The sequence below is a fragment of the Thunnus thynnus genome, chromosome 22 (assembly GCF_963924715.1).
Source record: "Thunnus thynnus chromosome 22, fThuThy2.1, whole genome shotgun sequence".
Classification (NCBI taxonomy): Eukaryota; Metazoa; Chordata; class Actinopteri; order Scombriformes; family Scombridae; genus Thunnus; species Thunnus thynnus.
In genome coordinates, this window is record NC_089538.1 from 24,370,538 (window position 1) to 24,393,431 (window position 22,894).

At 41.7% G+C, this 22,894-nt stretch overlaps 2 protein-coding genes across 2 annotated transcripts in view; one reads left to right on the top strand and one right to left on the bottom strand.

Annotated features, from left to right (window-relative positions):
* LOC137174322 (coiled-coil domain-containing protein 171-like) lies at positions 1-19,649 on the top strand. Its single transcript, XM_067579536.1, has 25 exons — positions 1-88; positions 1,756-1,931; positions 2,691-2,976; positions 3,061-3,211; positions 4,235-4,404; positions 4,891-5,037; positions 5,142-5,234; positions 6,848-7,008; positions 8,360-8,498; positions 8,590-8,677; positions 8,769-8,884; positions 8,967-9,056; positions 10,205-10,474; positions 10,818-10,985; positions 11,482-11,649; positions 12,911-13,436; positions 15,347-15,469; positions 15,559-15,740; positions 16,237-16,365; positions 17,054-17,233; positions 17,793-17,938; positions 18,350-18,404; positions 18,482-18,613; positions 18,734-18,886; positions 18,977-19,649. Exons 2-25 carry the CDS (start codon positions 1,786-1,788, stop codon positions 19,184-19,186), a joined length of 4,029 nt encoding a protein of 1,342 aa, XP_067435637.1. The 5' UTR covers positions 1-88; positions 1,756-1,785; the 3' UTR covers positions 19,187-19,649.
* LOC137174325 (Fc receptor-like protein 5) overlaps positions 19,459-22,894 on the bottom strand; it is a 9,643-nt gene continuing 6,207 nt past the window's right edge. Inside the window, exon 7 of the mRNA XM_067579547.1 lies at positions 19,459-19,943. The gene's annotated coding sequence lies outside the window, so the exon portion shown is untranslated. The remainder of the gene's footprint in view (positions 19,944-22,894) is intronic.

Below are 22,894 nucleotides of genomic sequence, written 5' to 3' on the forward strand. Positions count from 1 at the left end.
TATCCAGCCAATCATGAGTTAGCGCTGAAATGACGTAAGGACGCTAAAGATGGCGTCGGATTCAAACGGTTCCCGGTTGACTGTTGCCGTAAGTGTGTTTTTGCCAAGTTTTGCTTTTAATCTTTAATATAAATGTGTAGTGTAAACAATTTCAAACTGGCTATAACTGGTTTAAGTCGCTGTTTGGAGCAAACTAAGTTGTTAATGAAAAGGACTTTTATTTTGGTCGTATTCCGTTATGAGAACAGCGTCCCGTAGCTGAACTCCATCCATGAAATGTAGGAATTAAAAACTCTCTTGTTGACTGATAATAATGCAGATACGACAGAACAAGATTTAAAACGTTCAGCTAATGTTTACGCCCTCCTGGTAAATTCGGCATATGTTAGGTCTTAATATGAGTAAAATATCAGCTGTAAACCGGTGATGTTTAAATGTCATCCATCCGTCTGCGCTTCTTACAGAGAAGATTGTGAGTAACAAACGTTGAAATAATGTCGAAACAAGCGTTAATCTGTGTGTGTGACGGATGCCGAATCGAAGAGTTAATCGATTTGATTCGTAATTAGTCTGAAGTCTTGTTGTAAGACGTAAATATCTCTGATGATACTAAAGCGCTTCATCTAACGGGTTGAGTGCGTCTGCTGGCAGGGAAACATCAGCAGCTAAGCAACCGGCCTCCCCCGGTACAAAACAACCTGCAAGTACTCAAGTACTGTATTTCACTACAGTTTTGAGGTACTTGTACTTTACTTGAGTATTTCCATGTGATGCTACTTTCTACATTTCAGAGGGAAATATTGTACTTTCTACTCCAATACATTTATTTGACAGCTTTAGTTACTTTTCAGATGAAGATTTGACACAATGGATAATATAACAAGCTTTTAAAATACAACACATTGTTAAAGATGAAACCAGTGGTTTCCAACCTTTTTGTCTTTTGACGTCTTACAAAAAGCAGTGTGTAGTCGGGGTCACATTTCACATGTCTATGAGTTGTTAACAGCTCCACCAAATAGTGATTTTTCCCTCTAAACTTCTCACATGCTTTCATTTCAATAAATGTTCAAATGATCCAATATTTCAGCAAAAATCAAAGATTAGAGAAAAAGTCCAAAAAACTGAAAACAGATTTGTGTATCAGAACTTTGTTTTTTCTTCTTTCCTCTCCCATTAATCATCTCACCACCCCTCAGATTTATCTGCTGACCCTTTGGAGGGGCCCGACCCCTAGGTTGGGAACCACTGGACTAAACTAGCTAACTGTATATAAAGTAGTGTAAACTAGCTCCACCTCCAGCAGCTACAACAGTAACATGCTGCTCTAACACTGATGCTTCACTATTAATAATCTAATGATGTCATATATAATAATATATCAGTCAGAGGGACCAAACCACTACTTTTACTGCAATACTTTAACTACATCAAGCTCATAATACTTATGTACTTTTACTGCAATACTTTAACTACATCAAGCTCATAATACTTATGTACTTTTACTGCAATACTTTAACTACATCAAGCTCATAATACTTATGTACTTTTACTGCAATACTTTAACTACATCAAGCTCATAATACTTATGTACTTTTACTGCAATACTTTAACTACATCAAGCTCATAATACTTATGTACTTTTACTGAAGTAAAGGATCTGAGTACTTCCTCCAGTGTCTCTGATCACTTTGATCAATCAGTGAACAGAAAGTCCCACATCTGTAATAACGTCTATTTTAAACACATCTTCAGGGTGATTGAATTCGGCTCAGAGGTGGAGCTATGCAGACCGAACCAGCGGAGCGGAGGAGACAGCATGGCCGGAGCAGGCGAGGGGGGAGCGGGCCGGGCCGAGCGGAGACGCGGGGGGGGACGCAGCCGGGAGCCGCCGTCAGCTCTGCCAGGAGCTCCGAGGAGGAGATAGCGAGGTGAGGGCTGAGAATATAGATTTGAAACAATAAAACAGGTAGTAACGGTCCCTTTGCAATTACTGCACTGCTACTACTGCAACATGTACTTTTTGTGTGTGGTATCGTGGCTCTGTATAAACAACAAAGCTGCTGAACACATGTAATCTGATTATACGGATGCATCTATTCTGAGACATTATGTATGAATACAAGTAAGAAATACAGCAAGTAAATGTTTTTTCAGCAGCTGTACTGTGTGCTGAGTTCATACCTTCACTATGTGGTCAAAAATATGTGGACATTTTAATGCCACAGCATATAATGATATCTTAGACAGTAGTTTCAAGCCTGGAGATTGTTGTGGAAGATTTTGACTGGCCTGCACATCATGATGCAACACCATCCGACACCTTTGACATGAGCTGGAACGCCAACCGCGAGCCGGGACTTATGCAGCGTTCATGACACGTCAGAGTTTCTGTAATAAGGAGTTTCTTCGCGTACATGTCGTAATTACAACCGGGAATCTGACTCGATGCTTTATAATACAAAAGTGCACGTCTTTATCATCTCTAACATCCGTCACGTATGATGTGAACCTGCGTTATCAGTGAATCTTGTGGCTGAACGGCTGTTAAAGCTGCAGATTAATGCACCTTGTGTTAGATCTTACACTATCTAAACAGCTGCAGGGTTTGTCCACATACTTTTGGCCATGTAGTGTAGCCTTCACACAAATGACTTAATCCATGACGGGATTTCTTATTTCTTCTTCAGGTTGAAAGAGTTCATCGCCGCTATGCAGCAGGAAGAGAAGCTGACAGGAGACATGGGAGGAAGAGGAGAGAGGAAAAGAGAGGGTGATGAGGAGGAGGGGGAGCGAGAGACAGAGAGAGGGAGGCACATGAGCCGAGGAGATGGGGGGAGGAGGAGAGGAGGAGGAGGAGGGAGGAGGGCGGCGTCAGAAGGGGGTACAGGCAGTGAGGGGTCGGGGAGGCTGAGGTGGAGAGTCAGTCAGCTGGAGAAAGAAAAGGTGGAGCTGACGTCCGGCCACAACAAGGAGGTGACTGACTTCTTTAACTAACTGTTTTAATCATGTCTTTATAGATGAGTGTGTGTTTTAAAGTGTGTGTGTGTGTGTGCTCAGCTATGTAGGCTGCAGGCGGAGCTGACCCGGCTGAGGTCATCAGTGGAGCGAGGGAAAGCTCAGAGGGTGGAGCTTCAGTATCAGCTGACTGTGAGTCAGAGAGACGTCGACCAAGTTGCCAAGCTTGGCAGAGACAAACAGGCGCTCGCAGGTACTCAAATCAAACACACCCTGGATGAACCGACAGCTCAAAAGTCTCAGAAATCAACCTCGAATCAAACAGAGTCTACGTCTATGTGCTCTTTATTCTAGAAAACAGTTTTACTGCTGATGAAATGATGTATAGACCTTAACGGTTTCTCTGCCTGCTCGTGTCTCTATCACATGACTCTTTTCCTCCTTCATCTTTTAAAGGTCTAATAAATAACACAGAGCCACACTGGATGTCACCAAACAGCTGTTTGCTATGTAGAGATATAGCGGAGTAATGGTGATCTGTGTGTGTTGTGATCTCGAGCTTCACTGTTCTTTGTTTTTAGTTGCTGCACCGGCCGGACTGTTGCGCAACATTACTGAGTAAATGTGGTTTGTTTTGGTCTGAGATGTTGGTGCTGTGACATCTAGTGGCTGAATGTGGTACTTTAAAAAAAAACATCAAGCTTGAATCAAACGCACCTTCTTAGCTTAAAGGACGGTTTCACAATGTTTCCAGTGTGTCTTAAAACAACAGTTGGATGAGCTGTAATCATTCCTCCTGTTCATACTGGTGATTAAAAGATTCCCTTTAAAAATGTGATGGAGGCCAAAATCCACAGTGTGTCCACACAGTCATTTAAAAGTCTGTGTGAAGCTTCTATTCAGCTTCATCAGTCTGAGTTAGTCACATCAAGTGGATATCTGACACATTTACAGTCTTTTTAGCATCAAATTCCCTCTTTGTGTTTCCTCGGACAGTGTTTCCCTGTTGAACTGCAGGTGGAAGTATAGTAACAAAAAGAGGGACTTGCACTATGAAGGGATCTTCTGGTGGTCGGTACGGACAGGAGGACAGATTAAGACAGATTTGAAAAACCGTGAATCCTTTAATTTCATCCCTTCCTTCACTGAAATATAAAGAACCTTTGTATGTATAAACACTGTGTGCGTGTTTAGCCTCCATTACAGCCTTTATAACAATAAAATATCATCAGTAGTTATAGAGGTAAGATTTTGTTGTCATGTGTTTGTGTGTCAGAGCGAGCAGCGGAGCTCCAGCAGACAGTGCAGGAGCTGCAGAAAGCTCTGGACATCACCCGGAAGGCCAGAGAGGAGGACCAGCATGCTTTGCAGCAGGACGTGGAGGAGCGAGACAAGCTGATTCAGAGCTTCAGCTCTGAGAACCAACGACTGCACCGACTGCTGCAGGTTCGTACTTCAAAACAGTCGCTTGTTTCCACGTCCGGCAGTTACGGAGCGACATTATCATTCATGTGGAGTCGTGTTTCTGTCCACCTGGTGAATGTAAGTCCAATATTCACTCTCTTTTAGCTTCTGTTTTTACTCTCTACCAACTCCTGAGGGAAATATCTGGCTCTTTAGCTGCTAAATGCTCCACTATGTTCACCAGCTAGTCTACAGCTAACTGTGTCTGTTTACTGTTTGGTGCTCAGCAGGTAGTGTACAGTGGTTTTTAAGAGTTTTCCCCTGAAAACAGCTGCCTGCTGCAGCACAAAAAAAGCCAAGGGGAGCTGCAGAGTCACTGATAATTCTCTGTAGGCTCATTGGAGCTTTAAACAGTCTTTTGAAGGTCCAGTACAGGATGAGGTCCTCACTTAAACCAGGAGCAGAAGCCTCTCAAAATTCATAAAATCATCACGACACCTGCTCTCCGTGTTTTCTCTCGTCTTCCAGGATCAGGAGGAGGCTCTGGAGGAGGCGGAGAGGAGGATGACCGAGGTGCAGAAGGAGAGCGAGAAGGAGGCCGAAGTGAACAGACGACAAGCTAACGAACTAAAATACCTGATGGAGAGAGAGGAGCAGAGCAGGAGAGAGAAGGAGGTGAGGAGAAGTGAATAGGAGGAGGGAAAAACAGAAGAAGAGGACGGGACGAGGCGGGTGAAGGTGATGGAGGAAGATAACGGAGGATTGTATTTTCTCTCCAGGTGTCAGATCAGAGGGTGAAGTCTCTGCAGTCGAGCATCGAGGCGGAGCGAGCAGCTCACCTGGAGTCCAAGTTCAACTCTGAGATCATCCAGGTAACACACACACACACACACACACACACACACACACACACACACACTTTTCTTTTCACACAAAGAACAAACAGAAAAGCATCACAGCTGATCCAGAACACTGCTGCTGGAGTCCTAACAATGACAAAGAGTGTTTCAAACCTATAGATGTTGTAGGAATTTGTGCACTCAAATAGCTTCATGATTTTATGAGTTATTATTGTGCAGAACTCCAACATGAAATTATTTGTCCAGCGATATAACTCATATTAGAGAAGGTATAATAAAAGGGAAATAGTCCTCCTTGGTCACCACACAAGGGATGTTATTAATTGTAATTATGATTCTGCAAGGGTATAGGTCTTTCAAGGTTAAGTGACTGAGATGCAAGCACAAGAAAACACAAACAAGTCCACTTTAATTACATACACATGTTCTACTAATACTACAGCTACAAGTACTAAACACTACAACATTTTACAAACAAGACACAAGAGGGAAAGGGAAACTGGTACACAAGGCTATGGCTAGCGAATGATTCGAATGCATGATGCAGAGTTATCTATTGTGCAGCTGGTATGTGAGACCTGACAAATGGATGTGATGACTGTTACCTGAGAAGCAGTGAGTCAAATCAATGGTACAACAGCTTAGTTCTGAATTGCTAATTGAAGTTACAAATCATGAAAGCACCAGGGTTTAAGCAAGGTGATGAAAGTGTTGTAGGACTACTTGCTTGCACCCTGGGGTGGTTTCTTGTGGAGAATGGAGTCCGATGTGCTGGGGTGAGAAGCTGGAGTCTGGATCTTGTAATGATGAGTAAGTCTGCTGGTCCAGAGTTGAAATGTTTCCATTGGAAGAGAGCTCCTGGTTCATGCTCTCCTAGACTTGATCCTCAACTCATGACTCTAGACTTTTGAGGTTTCACCTCCTGTTGTTCTGAGTCACATCTTCAGACTAGCCAAATGCAAGCTTTCCACCGGCATGGCAGAAAGTAAGAAGACGGTAAAAAAGCAAGATGAACCAGCAACAAGCAGCCCAAAAGAGCGGCCTAAAAACAGCACAGACACTGTTTTAAAGTTTTAGTCTGCTCACCCAGAAGGTGCATCCTAGTCAATCCCAGGGGTAGCAGAGTTCTGGGGGAGCAGAGTCAGTCCCCTCCTGTCCATGGACAGACAGGTACAGTTCCTGAATACGGTTACTCCATTAATCAAAGTATTTACAATTTAGCAATTGCACGATTCTTAATTTTGCATCTTTGATAGTAGCTTTAGCTTTCTGAAACTGAACAAGCAGAACGGTACTAAACATGATGATAGTGTTATCACGGATGATGGGATTATTTTAGTTTTACATTTCTTGGCTTAAAGGCAGTGGAATAAAAGTCTAACTAAAGTAAATAACAACACATATTGTGATATACACACATATCAACATACAACAATAACTGTCCTTAGACAAAATCTAAAACTATATTTGTAAGTCCAAGTGTTTTACAGTCCTCTGTTCTTCTTGACCTGACTGCAAAGGGCAGGGGTCCATGCCATTTGAGGGTGTGTGTGTGTGTGTCGAAATGAATATGTGTTAATAAACCTTTTAAATGTTAATCTGTCTCTGATCATGTGACCTGTCAGCTGCGGGTTCGGGACCTGGAGGCGGCGGTGGCGGTGGAGCGGTCCGGCCACCAGGAGGCGCAGTGCAGCCTGGAGCTGCTGAGAGCTCAGTTCAGAGAGGTGGAGCGAGCATACAGCCTGGAGAGAGAGAGGAGCGGCAGCACTGAGCGCGCTCAGGAGCGGTGAGGTCACGGCGAGAAAACAATCAAACGACTGTTGTTAAAGTTTGTTTAGTTTGTTCCTCTTCACACACACACAATATTAACAATAGTTCATATTAATATTATAGTAACACAATAATATTCTAATAATTATTAAATCACTTGAAAGACTAAACACTTTATTTATAGTTTGATATAAATTATTTATTTTTACAAATTAAAATTAGCGATTTTGAAGGCACCATTTTGTTTGTATTATTAATATTACGTAAACAAAACAATCCCAACTCAAAGTCCACTTACTTGCTTTTTCCAGAGCTGATGAAGACTGTGTAATATGGTTGAAAGCTCCAGAAAACACAAGTACTGTAAGTGGACGTTTCAGGAAGTTGGATTGTTTGTCGGCCCAGAGTGAACTTTGATGTTTAACTAGAATTAATTTAATCACTTAATCAAATTATTTATTTTATTTAATTAACATTTTAATAAAAATATTTACGCTTTTATTTTGATATGTAATATTTAATATAACTTGAACTATTATCACCTTTTTTTTTTTTTTACAATATATATATATACTTTAATATTGAATATTACATATTATAGTGACAGCAACAATTAAAATAATTATTTAAAAGTTATATCTAAATTTTTTATTATTCAGTTAGATTCTTTATCACCCGAGTGTGTCTGTGTGTTTAATTTTTATTTAATTTTTATTTTAATTATTTATTTATTTTTATTATATTTATGTATATTGTTTCTATGCTCTGGTTTAAGTTTTCAAAATAACATAAATAAAAATATGTGAATTAGATCATATGAATAAATTACAAAAAATGTCATTTTGAAATAAAAGCAGACTTTTGAAAAAAGGAAGTCAAATTAAAATAAAATATAAAAAGTCTCTAATTTAATAAAGATAAATGTTAAGATAATAATGATAAAATATCAATTTCATAACAATGATTTGATTTTTAATAATTTTCTAAATTATGTCACAAATGATTGTTTCATTTTATATTTTTTTACACATTTTATTCATGTGATTATTTCCACTTTATTATTATCCTGAAGGAAACCTCTCACACACACATACACACACACACACACATACACACACACACACACACACGCTGATATCAATGTGCAGCAGCAATAAACAATCAAGGACATAAAAAATAATAAATACAAAAAGTGTATGTATATATAAATTATAATTAAAATCACGTATTTAAAATCAAATCAAATAAATATATGTGATATAGCAGATCGACATCATCCAACACGTTTATACTCATCACTATTTCTTTATTAATATTGTTCATAACAGTTTGTGTGACTTCATACATGAACATATTTGTGTGTTCAGGTTGCATAAAGAGTTCGAGCAGTGCAAGTCTGACCTGAGCGTTGCCTTGGAAACCGAGAGGAAGACGACCTCTGACCTCACGGAACAGCTGGAGGAGGAGAAGAGACGACACGCCGACACACACTCACAGCTGGAGCAGGTCTCACACACACACACACATATGATATATAAAAACTCTGTTCATTTGAGTGAACTAACCCTTTAATCTTCATTTCTTCTTCTGTGTTTAGGTTGCTAAGAGACAGTCTGACACCGAGGAGACGTTTGTGAGCTGTGTGACGCAGATCAGAGAAACTCTCCAACAACACGGCAGCAGCGGTAAACACTCAACACACAACACAACAACAAACAGCTGCAGCACTTTCAGAAGCTTTAACATGTGTGTGTGTGTGTGTGTGTTTGTTTGTAGGCTGTAGTCCCGCTGCAAAGCATCATGGGAACGAGAGTCTTCCCGCTGAAGTCCTGCAGCTGTTGAAGACGACACTCGGCGTTCACCGACACAGACTGGAAGAGACCGACAAACAGGTGAAACACACGCTCTCCGCTCATCACGCGGGCGTTTTAGTTCATTATTGTTTTATAAATCTCTGCTGCGTTTCCACGGCAGGTTCAGGATCTGCTGCTTGCGTCAGAGAGACTGGAGGAGGAGAACCAGAGTCTGAAACGGCTGACCTCAGATCAGAGCAGACAGATCGAGGTATATCTTTGTCCCGGACCGGAGTTCATCCTCAGAGCAGGAAATCACAGATATTACATCAGCTGAGAGATGTTTTATGAAAGCTTGATGAGAATAAGAGAAAGAACAGTGACGTGCTCGTACAGATACTGCCGATGAATCTCAGCTTCATTACAACAGGTCAAATATTTTTATAAGGTCTTAAATATTATTACTTATTCAGTCTGGAGAGGCTGTTCACATTTCCCACATCATCACAGAAATAATAACGTTTAGTCTCACGGAGGGAACTTAAGTTAACAGGAGGTGTAATTACAGGACAGTGGAAGAGAAGATGTCACACAGCGGTGACCATAGCAACGTGTAATATATGCAAGATGCTGCAATATTATGGTGGTTGAATGGGGCTGATTTCACATAGCTGAGTCACATTTTTTAAATATATACCGCCAACTATTTCTGTCACCGTCATTACTGTGATTGCGGTTCAGCCACGAGGGCGGAGCTTTCTACGGGTCACACAGAGCAGCAGGCTCCTGTCCGTCAACCTCTAGCTGCTCTGGACATGACTTTCTATATTAACGTTATTTGTAAACGCGTGTTTAGTCGTAACGTTCGGTAAGAGAGAGTCCAAACTTCTTCTCTGGTGAGCTTCAGCCGCAGCCTGTTAGAGTTCAGTGTAAGTGTTTTTAGAAATGAATTAACATGCAGCAGATAAAACTCTTCTTGCGCTCCAGAAATCAATCGATCAATTTCATCCATCCATTTCATCCACACACACAGTTTCATTCAGAAACTGTGTGTGTAGAATCTACGAGACACTGAGCTGCATTTAAAGTGATTCCCTACTCAACTGTCTTAAACTTTGAACGACCTGCTTTTGTTTCCAGATGTTATTTCTTAAACTGCAACACACAGACATCTCTCCCACCTGCTACTTTATTTGACTTAATAGACACATACATTTATTGTTTTTATCCATGTGAGTAGCTTCGTTTACAGTCTGAAGGCTGGATGGTGTTTATATATCTATGTAAGAGAACTACAACACATCATAGTTTCTTCTTCGTGGGTCCGAGTGTCGTAAAACAGCGACGTCTCACTCCGTCCTCCTTACTGACAGGAAGAGTCTCATCTACCGTCGTTCGCTGTGTCTCGTTTCTCTCCAGGAGTCTCAGCAGGCGTCGGTCAAACTACAGGAGGAAACGGCTCGGCTGCGCCAGGAGAGCTCCGATTGGTCGACGCAAAGCCGAGGTCTGCAGGCCGAGCTGGAGAAGGAGAGGGAGGAGAGGGAGAGAGAGAAGGAGAGAGAGAGGGAGGAGAGGGAGAGAGAGAGGGAGAAAGAGAGGGAGGAGAGGGAGAAAGAGAAGGAGAGAGAGAAGGAGGAGAGGATGGCAGAAGTCCAGAAGATGACCGACCTCTATCAGGAAGAGTCAAAGGTGCTCATAGACAATTATTCATCTCGTTCTCTTTGTCCTGGTCTTTTTCAGGTGTCTCTCTACCTTCTCTCCATACTCATTCCCTCTTTTTCTTCCCTTTCTCTTGATTCCTTTCTCTCAGTCAAATGAAGGTTTTCATTCTTTCATTATTTCAGTCCGTCCTCGCTGTCCTGATGTTCTTCAGAGCAGCATGATGTCATTATGTTGGAAACATTTAATTAAACTGTTTATGATGCTGAGTAGATCCTATAAAACTACATCACACTGAGCCTCTGTGTGTGTGTGTGTGTGTGTGTGTGTGTGTGCGTGTGTGCGTGTGTGCGTGTGTGTGTGTGTGTCTCAGGTCCGTCTGTCCTTCCTCTACTGTCTGTACCAGCGTCTCCTCGCCGGCTGCGTCCTCCTCGATCAGCCCCAGAGCCTCCTGGGTAATTTTACCTGGAAGGAGCTGTGTGACGTCATCAACGAGCAGGTGGACCAGCTGACCTCTGACCTCCGGAAGGCCAACAACAAGGTGAACAGTTTCTACACACTAAATGTTTTAGCAGTCCGTATAGAGAATACAAACAGGAAATGATATAAAACTTTCATCAAGCTGAGGCAGCAACATAAAGATTTAATAGTAATTTGTTGTTTTTTTTACCACCATTCACGATTACTTGTTTCCATTTATTTTGTGGATTGGTTTGTTTACATCCAGTTTGTTACTTTTACACCACATATAGAAAACCTGCTCAGAAGAACAAATGTGTAATCTGGACGTGTGTGTGTGTGTGTTGCTGTTATTGGGGAACAACAGTGACGTCACACCCAGTGCTGTTTAAAATTCATGTAAATGTGTTTTTTAATTTATTGTTGTTATTTGTATATCTACATATAATATGAGCTTTATTTGAGATTTTTTATGTCACTAGTGGGAACGATCGAAGAGAAGAAAGTTGTCTCTGCGTGTTTCATCTAACAGGAGTTTTCTGGCGTCGCTCTCTCTCTCTCTCTGTGTGTGTGTGTAGATCGCTCACCTGCAGAGTGTGTGCGAGCAGAAGAGCGCGTGCGTGCGCGAGCTGCAGCGCAGTCAGCAGTGTGTGTTGTCTCGTCTGGAGGAGAGCGTGAGGAGGAGGGAGGAGGCCTGGAGCAGCCAACACACACACGCTGTGACACAGCTGCAGAACGAGCTGCAGGTAACACACACACACACACACACACACACACACACTTACACAGGTCCCTCGGGTGTTTCTGAGCTGCCGTCAGTCGTCTCCCTCCAGCGACGGAGAGCTGAATCAGCAGGAGGAGCTGAGGAGGTTTGAATAGATGTGAAGATGAAGAAGGAAGTTTTTTTTTCGGTCGACTGTCCCCGATAAGTGATGAGATGACAGATAACAAAATCATCACTTCACTTCCAACTTCACTGTCCCCAAGAGGAGCAGACGGCTCACTTTACAGCAAAACTCCCAGATTTATCGAGTTAACGAGTTTAACGAGTCACACTGACTAAACCAGAACTGCAAACAATCCAATAATAATGATAATATAATAATATCTTTACTGTTGAAACATGAACTAATCTCTGCAGCGTCGGTTTTGTAAACCAGTCGGTCAAATCTGAATATTTTCTACGTGTCTCTGGAAGAGATCAGTTAAATGATCCAACAGTGATCTTCATGTTCCTGCATCCATCTTTGTATCTTTGCCTTTTTTTCTATGAATATGTGAACATATGTGCTAAATGTTGTAGGTTTTGGTCGACTGTTATTAATAGTCTTCACATGTTTATTATCGTCCTCGGTCCACAATTTATAACAAAAGTGTGTTTATAATTCAGTGTATAGTTTTCACTTTATATGATGCTTATTTGTTATTTGTGTTTTCATATTTGTGTAATATTTATATTTATTTAATTAAAATAATCCTCCACAGATTTATCATTTCTCTCCTGTAAGATTGTCGGTTTTATTTTGTTTTGTTTTGTTTTTTTTAAAAGGAAATTTGAAAAAAAAAAGGATGAAAACTGATGCAGCAGAACCAGAGATATCATCTTTTTTATTCCACATATTGTTCTCGTCAAAACCTGACGCCTACATTACCCACAATGCAACTCAATCACTTCAAACTCGCGGTCTTCAGCCCCAACAGACGCTGACTCAAGTGACATCACTGGAGACACAAAAGACTTTAAACTACTTTTCACACAGAGACACGTGGCTGAGATCTCTGGTTCTCGTTCTGCATCGATCTTCTGATCCTCTCTGTCTTTAAAACTGTCCGTCGTGAGTCCAACAGCGTTGTGAAGCGTTAAATCAGGACTGGAACGGGTTCATTTTGGTGGTTTATGATTCTAGATTCAGTTTTGGCTTCAAACTCCTCAAAGAACAACATACAGACTGTAGAATATCAGGCTCCATAATAACATTCATGCTCTCTTCTTCTTCTCTCTTTCAGCTGTGTCGCTCTCAGTGCGAATCTCTCCGTGACCACGTCTCCTCCCTGGAGCGTCACCGTTCCTCTCTGACCTCTGACCTCTCCCGCCTCCAGAGCCTCCTCTCCCGAGGCCGCAGGGAGTCTGCCTCCTTCCTGTCGGCGTGCGCCCTGCTAGCCGGAGCGTTGGCTCACACTCACCAGCGTCTGCAAGAGCTCTGCGAGCAGAAGAGACTCTTGTCCAGGCGCCTGGCGGAGAGGGAGGAGCTGGAGGAGGAGGTGAGGAGGCTGGCCGGCGCTCTGGGAGGTGAGGAGGGAGGCGAGGAGGAGAAGGAGGAAAGAGGACGGAGGAGGAGGAGGAGGAGGGCGGTGAGGCGGTGGAGGAGGAGTGTGTGTGTGGTGTTGGCGGTGAGGAGGTGGCGTGCGTTTGCCAACAAGACGGCGGTGTTATTTCGGCTGGAGAGAGGCGATGGCGGTCCGGCTGTGTGTGTCTGCGTCTGTGGAAATAAAGCTACGGCAACACAGAAGGGACAAGATGTACCGAGCAGAGGTAGGTGGACAGTTTGCATACCGAGTCAGTATGAAATAGATGATAAATATGATGCTGTTATTAGTTTCTAATCAAACTAACGTGACCAAACTGATGAAGGAACATGTGACCCAGTGCAGCGGTGACAAGAACAACAACGGAGGAATAAGATACATCAGGCTTTGATACAACACAACACTTGTTAGTAGATCAGTTTATTGTTGGTTTGGATCCAAACATGAGATTTGTTTACAAGAAGAAAAATCTAGTTACAGAAGTCACATGAGAGGCTGGAAGTCTCATAATTCCACAAATTATAATATAAAACGCAAATTTTCTCTTTGGTTTTACAAATTTATTCCCGATAATCTGACAAATGATATTCAGAAAGTTATGATACTGTTCTGTAGAGTAATCACTGAAGATCCCCAAAGAGCTGCGGGTTAGGGTTAGAGGTTAGAATTAGGGTTAGGGTTGGGGGTTAGAATTAGGGTTAGGATTAGGGTTAGGATTAGGGTTATAGGTTAGAATTAGGGTTAGGGTTAGGGGTTAGAATTAGGGTTAGGGTTAGGATTAGGGTTAGGGGTTAGTATTAGGGTTAGGATGAGGGTTAGGGGTTAGAATTAGGGTTAGGGGTTAGAATTAGGGTTAGGGGTTAGAATTAGGGTTAGGATGAGGGTTAGGGGTTAGAATTAGGGTTAGGGGTTAGTATTAGGGTTAGAATTAGGGTTAGGGGTTAGTATTAGGGTTAGGGGTTAGAATTAGGGTTAGGATGAGGGTTAGGGGTTAGAATTAGGGTTAGGGGTTAGTATTAGGGTTAGGATGAGGGTTAGGGGTTAGAATTAGGGTTAGGGGTTAGTATTAGGGTTAGAATTAGGGTTAGGGGTTAGTATTAGGGTTAGGGGTTAGAATTAGGGTTAGGGGTTAATATTAGGGTTAGGGGTTAGAATTAGAATTAGGGTTTGGGGTTAGGGTTATAGGGTTAGGGGTTAGAATTAGGGTTGGGGTTAGAATTAGGGTTAGGGGTTAATATTAGGGTTAGGGGTTAGTATTAGGGTTAGGATTAGGGTTAGGGGTTAGAATTAGGGTTAGGGGTTAGAATTAGGGTTAGGGGTTGATATTAGGGTTAGGGGTTAGTATTAGGGTTAGGGGTTAGAATTAGGGTTAGGGGTTGATATTAGGGTTAGGATGAGGGTTAGGGGTTAATATTAGGGTTAGGGGTTAGTATTAGGGTTAGGATTAGGGTTAGGGGTTAGAATTAGAATTAGGGTTTGGGGTTAGGGTTATAGGGTTAGGGTAGTCCATTGATCAGTTAGTTGATCAACAGAAACTGAATCACCAGGTATTTTGATAATCAATCATTTTGAGTCATTGTTTTAAAGAAAAAATACTAAAATAATCTGGTTTCTTTCTTAAATGTGAATGTTTTCTAGTTGTTTAAGTCTTCTGTGACAGCAGAGTGAATATCTTTTGGTTGTAGACAAAACAAAACATTTTAAGCTGCATGTTGGGTTTTAGGAAACAGTGATCAACATTTTCACCATTTAATGGACCAACAACTAATCGATTAATCAAGAATCAACAGATTAATGGATAATGAAAATCATCAGTAGTTGCAGCTCTAATGTGACTTTTCATTTTGCCTAAAATAAAAATTTAGGCCCCAAAAAATGTCCACAAATTATGAGACGTTCTTATTACAGAATAAAACACGTTTTGTTTTTAGATTTTTCTTCCAGATAATCTGACAAATATAAAGTTGATTCTCGTCAGAGTTCAGTATGTGTGAAACTGTTCTTTCTACCTCAATAACTGAAGATCCTCATGCTGCTAAAAAGTCCCTTTATTTAAATTAAAAACAAGTCGTTTAGTGTTTTATTTGTTAATTAGATTAATTGACTCAAATATAACAGTTTGAATTTGTTTTCCAGATAAAGACGATGATGGTGATGAAGGTCGTGAGGGTGTGTGTGCTCGCTGGCTTCGCTCCAAACGTCTCTCCTCCGCCATTCTGTCCTCCATGTCTGAGCTGCAGGGGGCGCTAGCACACACTGGTAACCACACACACACACACACACACACACACACATAAAAAGTCCGACTTCAAGTCATCATCTAAGTGTCTTTCTCTTTCTCTTTCTAGGCTCCTCCCCTTCAGACGTGATGTCAGCAGCTCGTTCTGGTTTGTCCCGCCTCCTGGATCACCTTCTCAACCAATCAGACGCAGCGTCCCGTCTGTCTCGCAGCGGAGCGGACGAGGACACGCTGACGGGTCGGCTGAGACTCGGCCTGAACAGACTGACGCCTCCGCAGACCAACATGAAGGTCACTAAACACACGTTCATTACGCTCCGAACATACTCAAAGTGGCCCAGAATCATCTATATTATATTATTAGATTATAACTGATGCATTAATGTGTAAGCATCACTTTAATGATGCAGATAAATATAAGGCTTGTTGTAACTACTTAATATACGGCTGGGCAGCTGAATCATAATGAAGCTCTGGTGTTTGAGTCTGTGTGAATATTTTAGTAATAATGTGTCTGATGGAGGCAGCAGGAGTTTTAATACCAGCAGTACAAACATTAACAGTAATAACTGTAACAGTCACTTAACTCATATTTTCAAGAACAAGTTACAATAAAATATAAATAAGATTAAAGTTAAAGATAACATATTTTAATGTAATCGATGTAAACGAGTATAAAGGTCGTTCTACAATGGAGGGGCTCTGACTTCAGATGTTGTTATTATGTTATATGTTATTATATTATTATATTAGTATCAGTGTATATTAATGTGACTGCTCCCGTCAGGCTCTGGTGTCCAGCCTGCAGCAGCACTTCCTGCTCTTCAGCCAACGGCTGCACTCGGCTGAGGTGGAGAGGCGGAGCCTGAGGCTGGAGGTGTCCAATCTGAAGAGAGCAGGACGGCGGGAGAAAGAGGTGCGAACACACACACACACACACTCACACACACACACACACACACACACGCACAGGATCATACAGTAAAGCTTCATTCAGATGGTAATCTAACTCATTGTTCTCTGAGTCATAACTCAGTAAAATCTGAACAAACAGACATGAAACTCATATTGATATCATTCAATGTGACTTACACATCCTGAGGATCATTATCTCTGATGTTCATCACCAATAAACCTCCATAAATCCACTTAGAAACCAGAGAAAAGAGACGTTCAGAACTTTGTGGAGAATCATCACATTTCTAAGTTTTCTTCAGTATCACAGTGATGCTGTGATAGTCGTCTGTACATCATGTTACACTGCAAACAGGAGCTGCTAACAGATGATTCATGTGACTTTTAATGGAGACTATTTGACAAAATCTAAATAAATATGTTGAAAAAAACAGGTCTGAAAGAGAACAGCGGCACCTGCCTGTAGCTGACATCACAACAGCTCATTTAATGAGCTTTTCTGTCGTTTGTCGGTTCTCAAACAGGCCGATATGTTGGTGTTAGCATGTTTCCATCTGTCAGATTAGCAAAAAAATGTTTGTAGTAGAAGGAAGAAACTCAGAGATCCACTTTAAAATACAAGGACGTCACTCTGGATGGGATTTAAACTCTGTGTGTGTGTGTGTGTGTGTGTGTGTGTGTGTCTGCAGGTCCCAGCCGAGCGTTTCCACAGCGTTTGTTCGGAGCTCCGTCAGGCTCTGAGCAGAGAGCAGGAAGCACAGACGCTCATTCAGGAACAGTCGGCTCAGCTGCAAACACTGCAGCTCCGAGTCAACACACACTCCACTGAGCAGACGGACACACAACACACACTCAGCCAGACCGCACAGGTACACACACACACACACACACACACACACACACACACACACACACACACACACACACTCAGCCAGCCACAAGTATTTAGAGGTTAAATACAGTCTTGGTTGTTTCTTCTTGTTCAAAGGCTTTATTTGAAATGTAGAAAATCCCCAGTCATTATAGAGGAGGCAGGTTGAGAGTATTTCTGCGTTCACACATATGAAACTTAGTATATTAACCCATTTTAACCCATGCTACCTTGAACCTTTTGCCACCAAGTGACGTCAAAAGAATCACTCTCATTCTCAAAGGCATAGGTTCGGTGTGCTTTACACTTCCTGAAGATATCAATACCTCCAATAAACGTCCAGAAAATCTGCACAGAAATCACAGAAGAAGAAAAAAAAATGCTCCTTATTACAGCAGAACTTTCCTGAGAATCATCATAGAGACTATTTGACTAAATATAAACAAATAAAAGCTTCAAGCTGCAGCCTATAAATGACTCACTGAATCCATGGCACCCAAAGCATCATGGGAGCTGTAGTTCCAAACGTACAAAGTAACAACTCTCTCTCTCTTCAGTGTCTGTCGGAGGCTCGACGGGAGGTGAGTCGGAAAGAGCGCTCGCTGAGGACTCTGGGTAAGCACCTGTCGGGGGTTCAGAGGGAGAGGAAGCAGCTGGAGGAGAGACTGCAGCAAGCCGAGGACGAGCTGAGGGACGCCGCCAGGTAACACACACACACACACATCTACACACCCGACGCCGCAGACACTAAAGGGGCAGTCTGTCAAAAAATAATCATCATTTCAGCTCAGGTTTATAACAGAAAGACTGCGTTACAATCTGAAGATGTGGGTGTGAGTGTTTCTGGAGGTTGACCCACACTAGAGACTAACTGTCAGCATATCTCTGTCTTTGTAAAGTACGCTCTGATTGGTTGACTGTTTACAACTTTTTATCTTGTAATGACAATAATTCCAGCATGAAATCAACGCAGACGTCTGCTGTAATTTCACTGTTTTTTTCTTGTTTTGTTGCATTAATTACTTTAATCTTGGCAACAAAACAATAAAAACATGATTTACAGAGTCCTGCCACTAAATACGTATTAATATTTATTTCTTTATTTCCTTCCTAGACGTAAAGATTGTCTGATCGGCTACATGAACGCTGCAGAGAGGAGCTACAAGGAGGTGAACACACATATATATGTTTATATATTTACACACACACATTTAAAGACATCTGTAACACAACATGTGATCTTCAGGTCAGAGAAAGTCTCGTCCAATCACGTCACTCGCTGTCAGCTCAGCCCCGCCCCCTGCCGTTGCCCCAGGAACACCTGGAGACAACTGGAGCAGAGAGCATCATGGGAGCTCCTGAGGTGGCGGCGTGTCAGGTGACAGTGATTCTGTTGCTCTTTTTTTTAAATCAACCTCCTCAAATCTCTTTCTTTCTTTTTTCTTTCTTTCATCCGTTCACTCAGTTCATTCGTTCATCTCTCTCTTCCTCTCTGCAGACTCTTCTCTCCACCTTCGCTCAGCTCTATCAGACCTGCAGCTCCCGGATCGTCCGGTTGGAGCAGGAAGTCTCCGCCCACCGCAGTCATGTGACCGCGCTGCGCAGCGAGCTGCAGGACGCCTGTCTCCGTGACAACCTCGCCTACGTCCCTGTGAGATGCGCCGTGTTTTTCCTCAATATCATTTAAATGTATTTATTTATTTTTCTATTTAAAATAAAAAAATCTTTGTCTGTGTTTCAGGTGGATGAGTTTCCTGAAACGCCCCCGTCCGCTGATGTAGACGCTCCTCAACCCGTTCCCCTCTCTGATTTGTTGAAGGAGCCGCCTGTCAGTTTAAAGATAAACCCCGCCCCTTCCTCTCCACTCCACAAACCCACCAGGACCAAAATGAAGGAGAAGAAAGCCGTGAAGAAGAGCAGAGGACACGTGAAGAGCGGAGGGAGGAAGTAGACGGACAGTTTGTGCTGTCGGGACTTTTTTCTGATGATTGTAAAAACTACAAACTGCAGAGAAGGATCAGTTTCAAGATGTTTTTGTTTTGGAAAGTTGTGAAAACTCTTCAACTTGACATGAAACACAAGAGAAGTCCTCCATCAGCAAACATCCAACATCAAAACTTTTATTTATACGAGTTATCAGCTGTAGAGAAGAATCAGAGTTTTATATAATGTAGGTTTTTTCAACATGTTTTTTTCTTTTCCTTTTTATGTTTCACACACACACACACACACACACACACACACACACACACACACACACACACACACACAGCTGGTTGGTGACAGACGTCTGAAGGCCATATGGTCGTCTGTTATGACAGGGACTGTGTGTGTGTGTGTGTGTGTGTGACAGATCAGCAGCTGGTTACTGTATGAGTTGAGTTTACCTTCAGTAAAACATTTCTGCTCTTTTACCTTTAAACTTTGCCTGAGTTTGTTTCAAAATATTTAAAGGTAAAGTCAGAGAATTTAATCCAGCACACTTTTTGTCAAATTCAGCAAAATATCTCCTCACGGTCAGCTAGTTATAAAAAAAAATCCAGGGTTCATACACAGCGCTGGCTCTGTAGATGACAGTCAGCAGTCAGCAGGGGGCGTCGGTGGTGCTCATGTACAGGACAGGAGGAAGTCATCGGAGCGGCTGTCTGTGTGAGGACATGACAGTCTCCCGTCTCCAGCAGCCGTTGAATGGTGGGAGTGCTGGTGGACTGGAGAGAGAGAGAGAGGTCGTGGCTAAATCATATAGGAAGTGTTTTCTCAGGGAACAGATACGCTTCCATTTTATTAAATGTATCAATCCACACTGAATCCCAGACAGTCTCACGGAGACCTCCTGTGTTTTTTAACACTGTGAGTCTGAGTCTGTTCTGTTTTTTTCCTGTTTAGTGAAGCGTAATCTGAGCAGGCAGATGTTTAAATCCCACTTTGTATTTGTTTTCAACTTATAAACCATACCAACAAATTTGGGGTTCAGTATCTTGTCCAAGGACACTCGGACTACATGCAGACTGGAGGAGCCGGGGATCGAACCACCGACCTTCTGATTAGTTGACGACCTGCTCTACCTCCTGAGCCACAGCCGCCCCAATAAGTTTTTTTTTTATGTGTTTGAGACGTTCATCTATAAACTACTGTGAAACAGTGTGACAGTGGATTTTACTGCAAGAAGCTGTTTCATCCTTTTTTGTGGCGTTTCAGTCAGCAGCAACACGGTCACTACTGTCAGAAAACTTTTTTTTTTTAAATTTATTTATACGTTTGAGTTAATTTATTGTTTTTTAATTAATATTAATATTGGATGAATTAATCATTTTAATTGGTTAATACATGCATAATAAATAAATAATTGTAGATCATATTGTCTCTGCTGCTTTTCCATCATACATTCATACTTTACATCAAACTGCATTTCATGTGGTGTTAAACCTGTAGAAACCCTGTATTTGGCAGATGAATGTAGTACAGCTGAAAGGTTTGAAGCACTAATATTGATTTTCTATACACACAATGACTTAAATGAATAAATGACTGCAGCTCTCAGTGCGGTTACATGATTCTGAAAATACCAACGCTAGCTGAACGTTACTGGGAAATGTAGTTTAACTAGTAACAAACTCCCCAAGTTTACAAAGAAATAAATGACAAGGAAGCAAAACACACATCAGATATTCTGAATTTGAATATTTCCTGTATATTAAAACAGTGGTTTTAATATGAGTGAGTCTACCTGGGACCCTCTTCATATGTTTCATTGTCTGCCAGTTAAACTAAAGAGAACTTATTTTGCGTTATTTGAATAACTTTTAAAGGCTTGAGATAAAATACGGTAATTCACAAGCAATAGAGTAAAAAAATAGGGGAAAGATTGAAAAAAAAAACATTTTGTGTGTCAGAAATGTTTTTTTCTGTGTCCTAGTTAGTTTTAGCAAGGTGTACCCAATAAAATGACAACTGAGTGTAAATGAAAGTGTGTTGAACTGAGCCTGAATTGAGGAGTGTTATCAGGGACGATGGTGCAAGAAATGTAGAAATGTGGAACGACAAAAGTGAGAAAAGTTTTCAGTCATTTGAAGAAAAACAGAAATGTTTCTACTGCTGAATCAGCTGTGTGAAACCCTCCGGCAGCATGTGTGTGTCCGTCTGTGTCTCTGTGGATTTCTATTAATGTGTGAACACTAACACGCCCTCAGGCTTCATAAACGTCTTTTTATGAAGCGACTCCAGCTGCTGTCACACTCACACACAGTTGTGCTGATTCAGCCGAACAGGAATCTCCTTTTTCCTCTGGAGATGTTTGTCATTTTTTTATTTTCTGTCTCCCTCTGAGACACACCTACGGAAGCCAAGAGCGGCCATGCTTGCATTTTTTTTTAATGCCATTATCTCGAGATCATGAGTTAATTATCTTTTATTATCTCAAGATAAGAGTATACATTATTATTAGCATCACCTTTATATCATGGCCAAATGGCAGGTTAATTAATTCCTGGTCATAATATGATGGGATGTTTCAATTAGAAGAGGTACCAAACAATACCTTTCAAGCATTTTCATTTTGTTAGACTTAATTTAAGAAAGGAAGGTGGGGTGCAGAGAGGGAATAAAAACCAACATATGACTATGATTTGAACCCACCTGAAGGCTTCTTGTGCTTGATCTAAATGGCTGAGCTATCCATGTGAGGGAGACATGGAGAGAAGATAGGAATGAACAAATGAGAATGAGCTCCACTCGTGTTGAATCTCGTGATAAATTATCTCATTATCTTGAGAAATCGGCCTTTTGTTTTCTAGAGATCACAAGATAAATTAACTGGTGATGACTTGAGATAAAGGCATTAAAAAACAATTGCAAGTACGGCCGTTCTCGGCTTCCATAAACACCGGTTCCACACTTCCCTTCCTACCTTTTTGGGGTTTTTTACCTCACATTTTGACCTGTAACTTTGATAATGCATCTTTTTCTCTCAGTTTTCTGCTTCACTTTAAATACAGAACGCTGGTGTTGTGTTGTACACTGGATGGAGATACAGAGCTTTTCAAAATCGCTGACATTATTTTCAGGCGATGAAAGCCACATTTGCGTTTCCTCAGGCTCTTTTTTTTTTTGCAGCCACTCGCACAATCGAGACTCCCCAAATTTTGTTTGTTTTGTGGACGACAGAGTGATGAAAACCATGCATGTGGATGGAGAACTTTGTGGTGTCGTCTTCGTTTCACGGCATCCTGACAGTAACTGGTGTGACTTGTGGGAGCAATTAAAGTTCCTTTCTTCATCTGTTGACTCTCCTGTCATTCGCTTTCAATGGAGTGGCTAGCTTAGCTTAGCATCGCAGACAAGAGCGCTGACTCTGGTGTTTCCTTTTAGTCCCCTGACACTCACAGAGTTTATTCAACAGGAGACGTCCAGTGTTGCGGTCAGGGTTTGTCCCGCTCTCACACGACAGATTAAGTTTAATTCCTGATGAACCGGCAGCTTCTCTTATAGAAAACCAGATCCCACATCCTGGTGGAAGTGACAAATCTGAAGCAGGCCGAGAAGTGATGAATTCCCTCTGAGGATAAAACACTTAATCCCAGAACAAAGAAGAGCTTGAGCACTCAGCGACATAACAGCATCACAGACTGTTTCTGCCTCTGGCTCTGCATTTCAAAGTGAC

Coding starts and splice junctions, on each gene's coding strand:
- LOC137174322 (XM_067579536.1), top strand. CDS start 1,786: ATGCAGACCGAACCAGCGGAGCGGAGGAGACAGCATGGCCGGAGCAGG. Junction 8,499..8,589: donor CACACTCACAGCTGGAGCAG/GTCTCACACACA, acceptor TTCTGTGTTTAG/GTTGCTAAGAGACAGTCTGA. Junction 18,614..18,733: donor CTGAGGTGGCGGCGTGTCAG/GTGACAGTGATT, acceptor TCCTCTCTGCAG/ACTCTTCTCTCCACCTTCGC.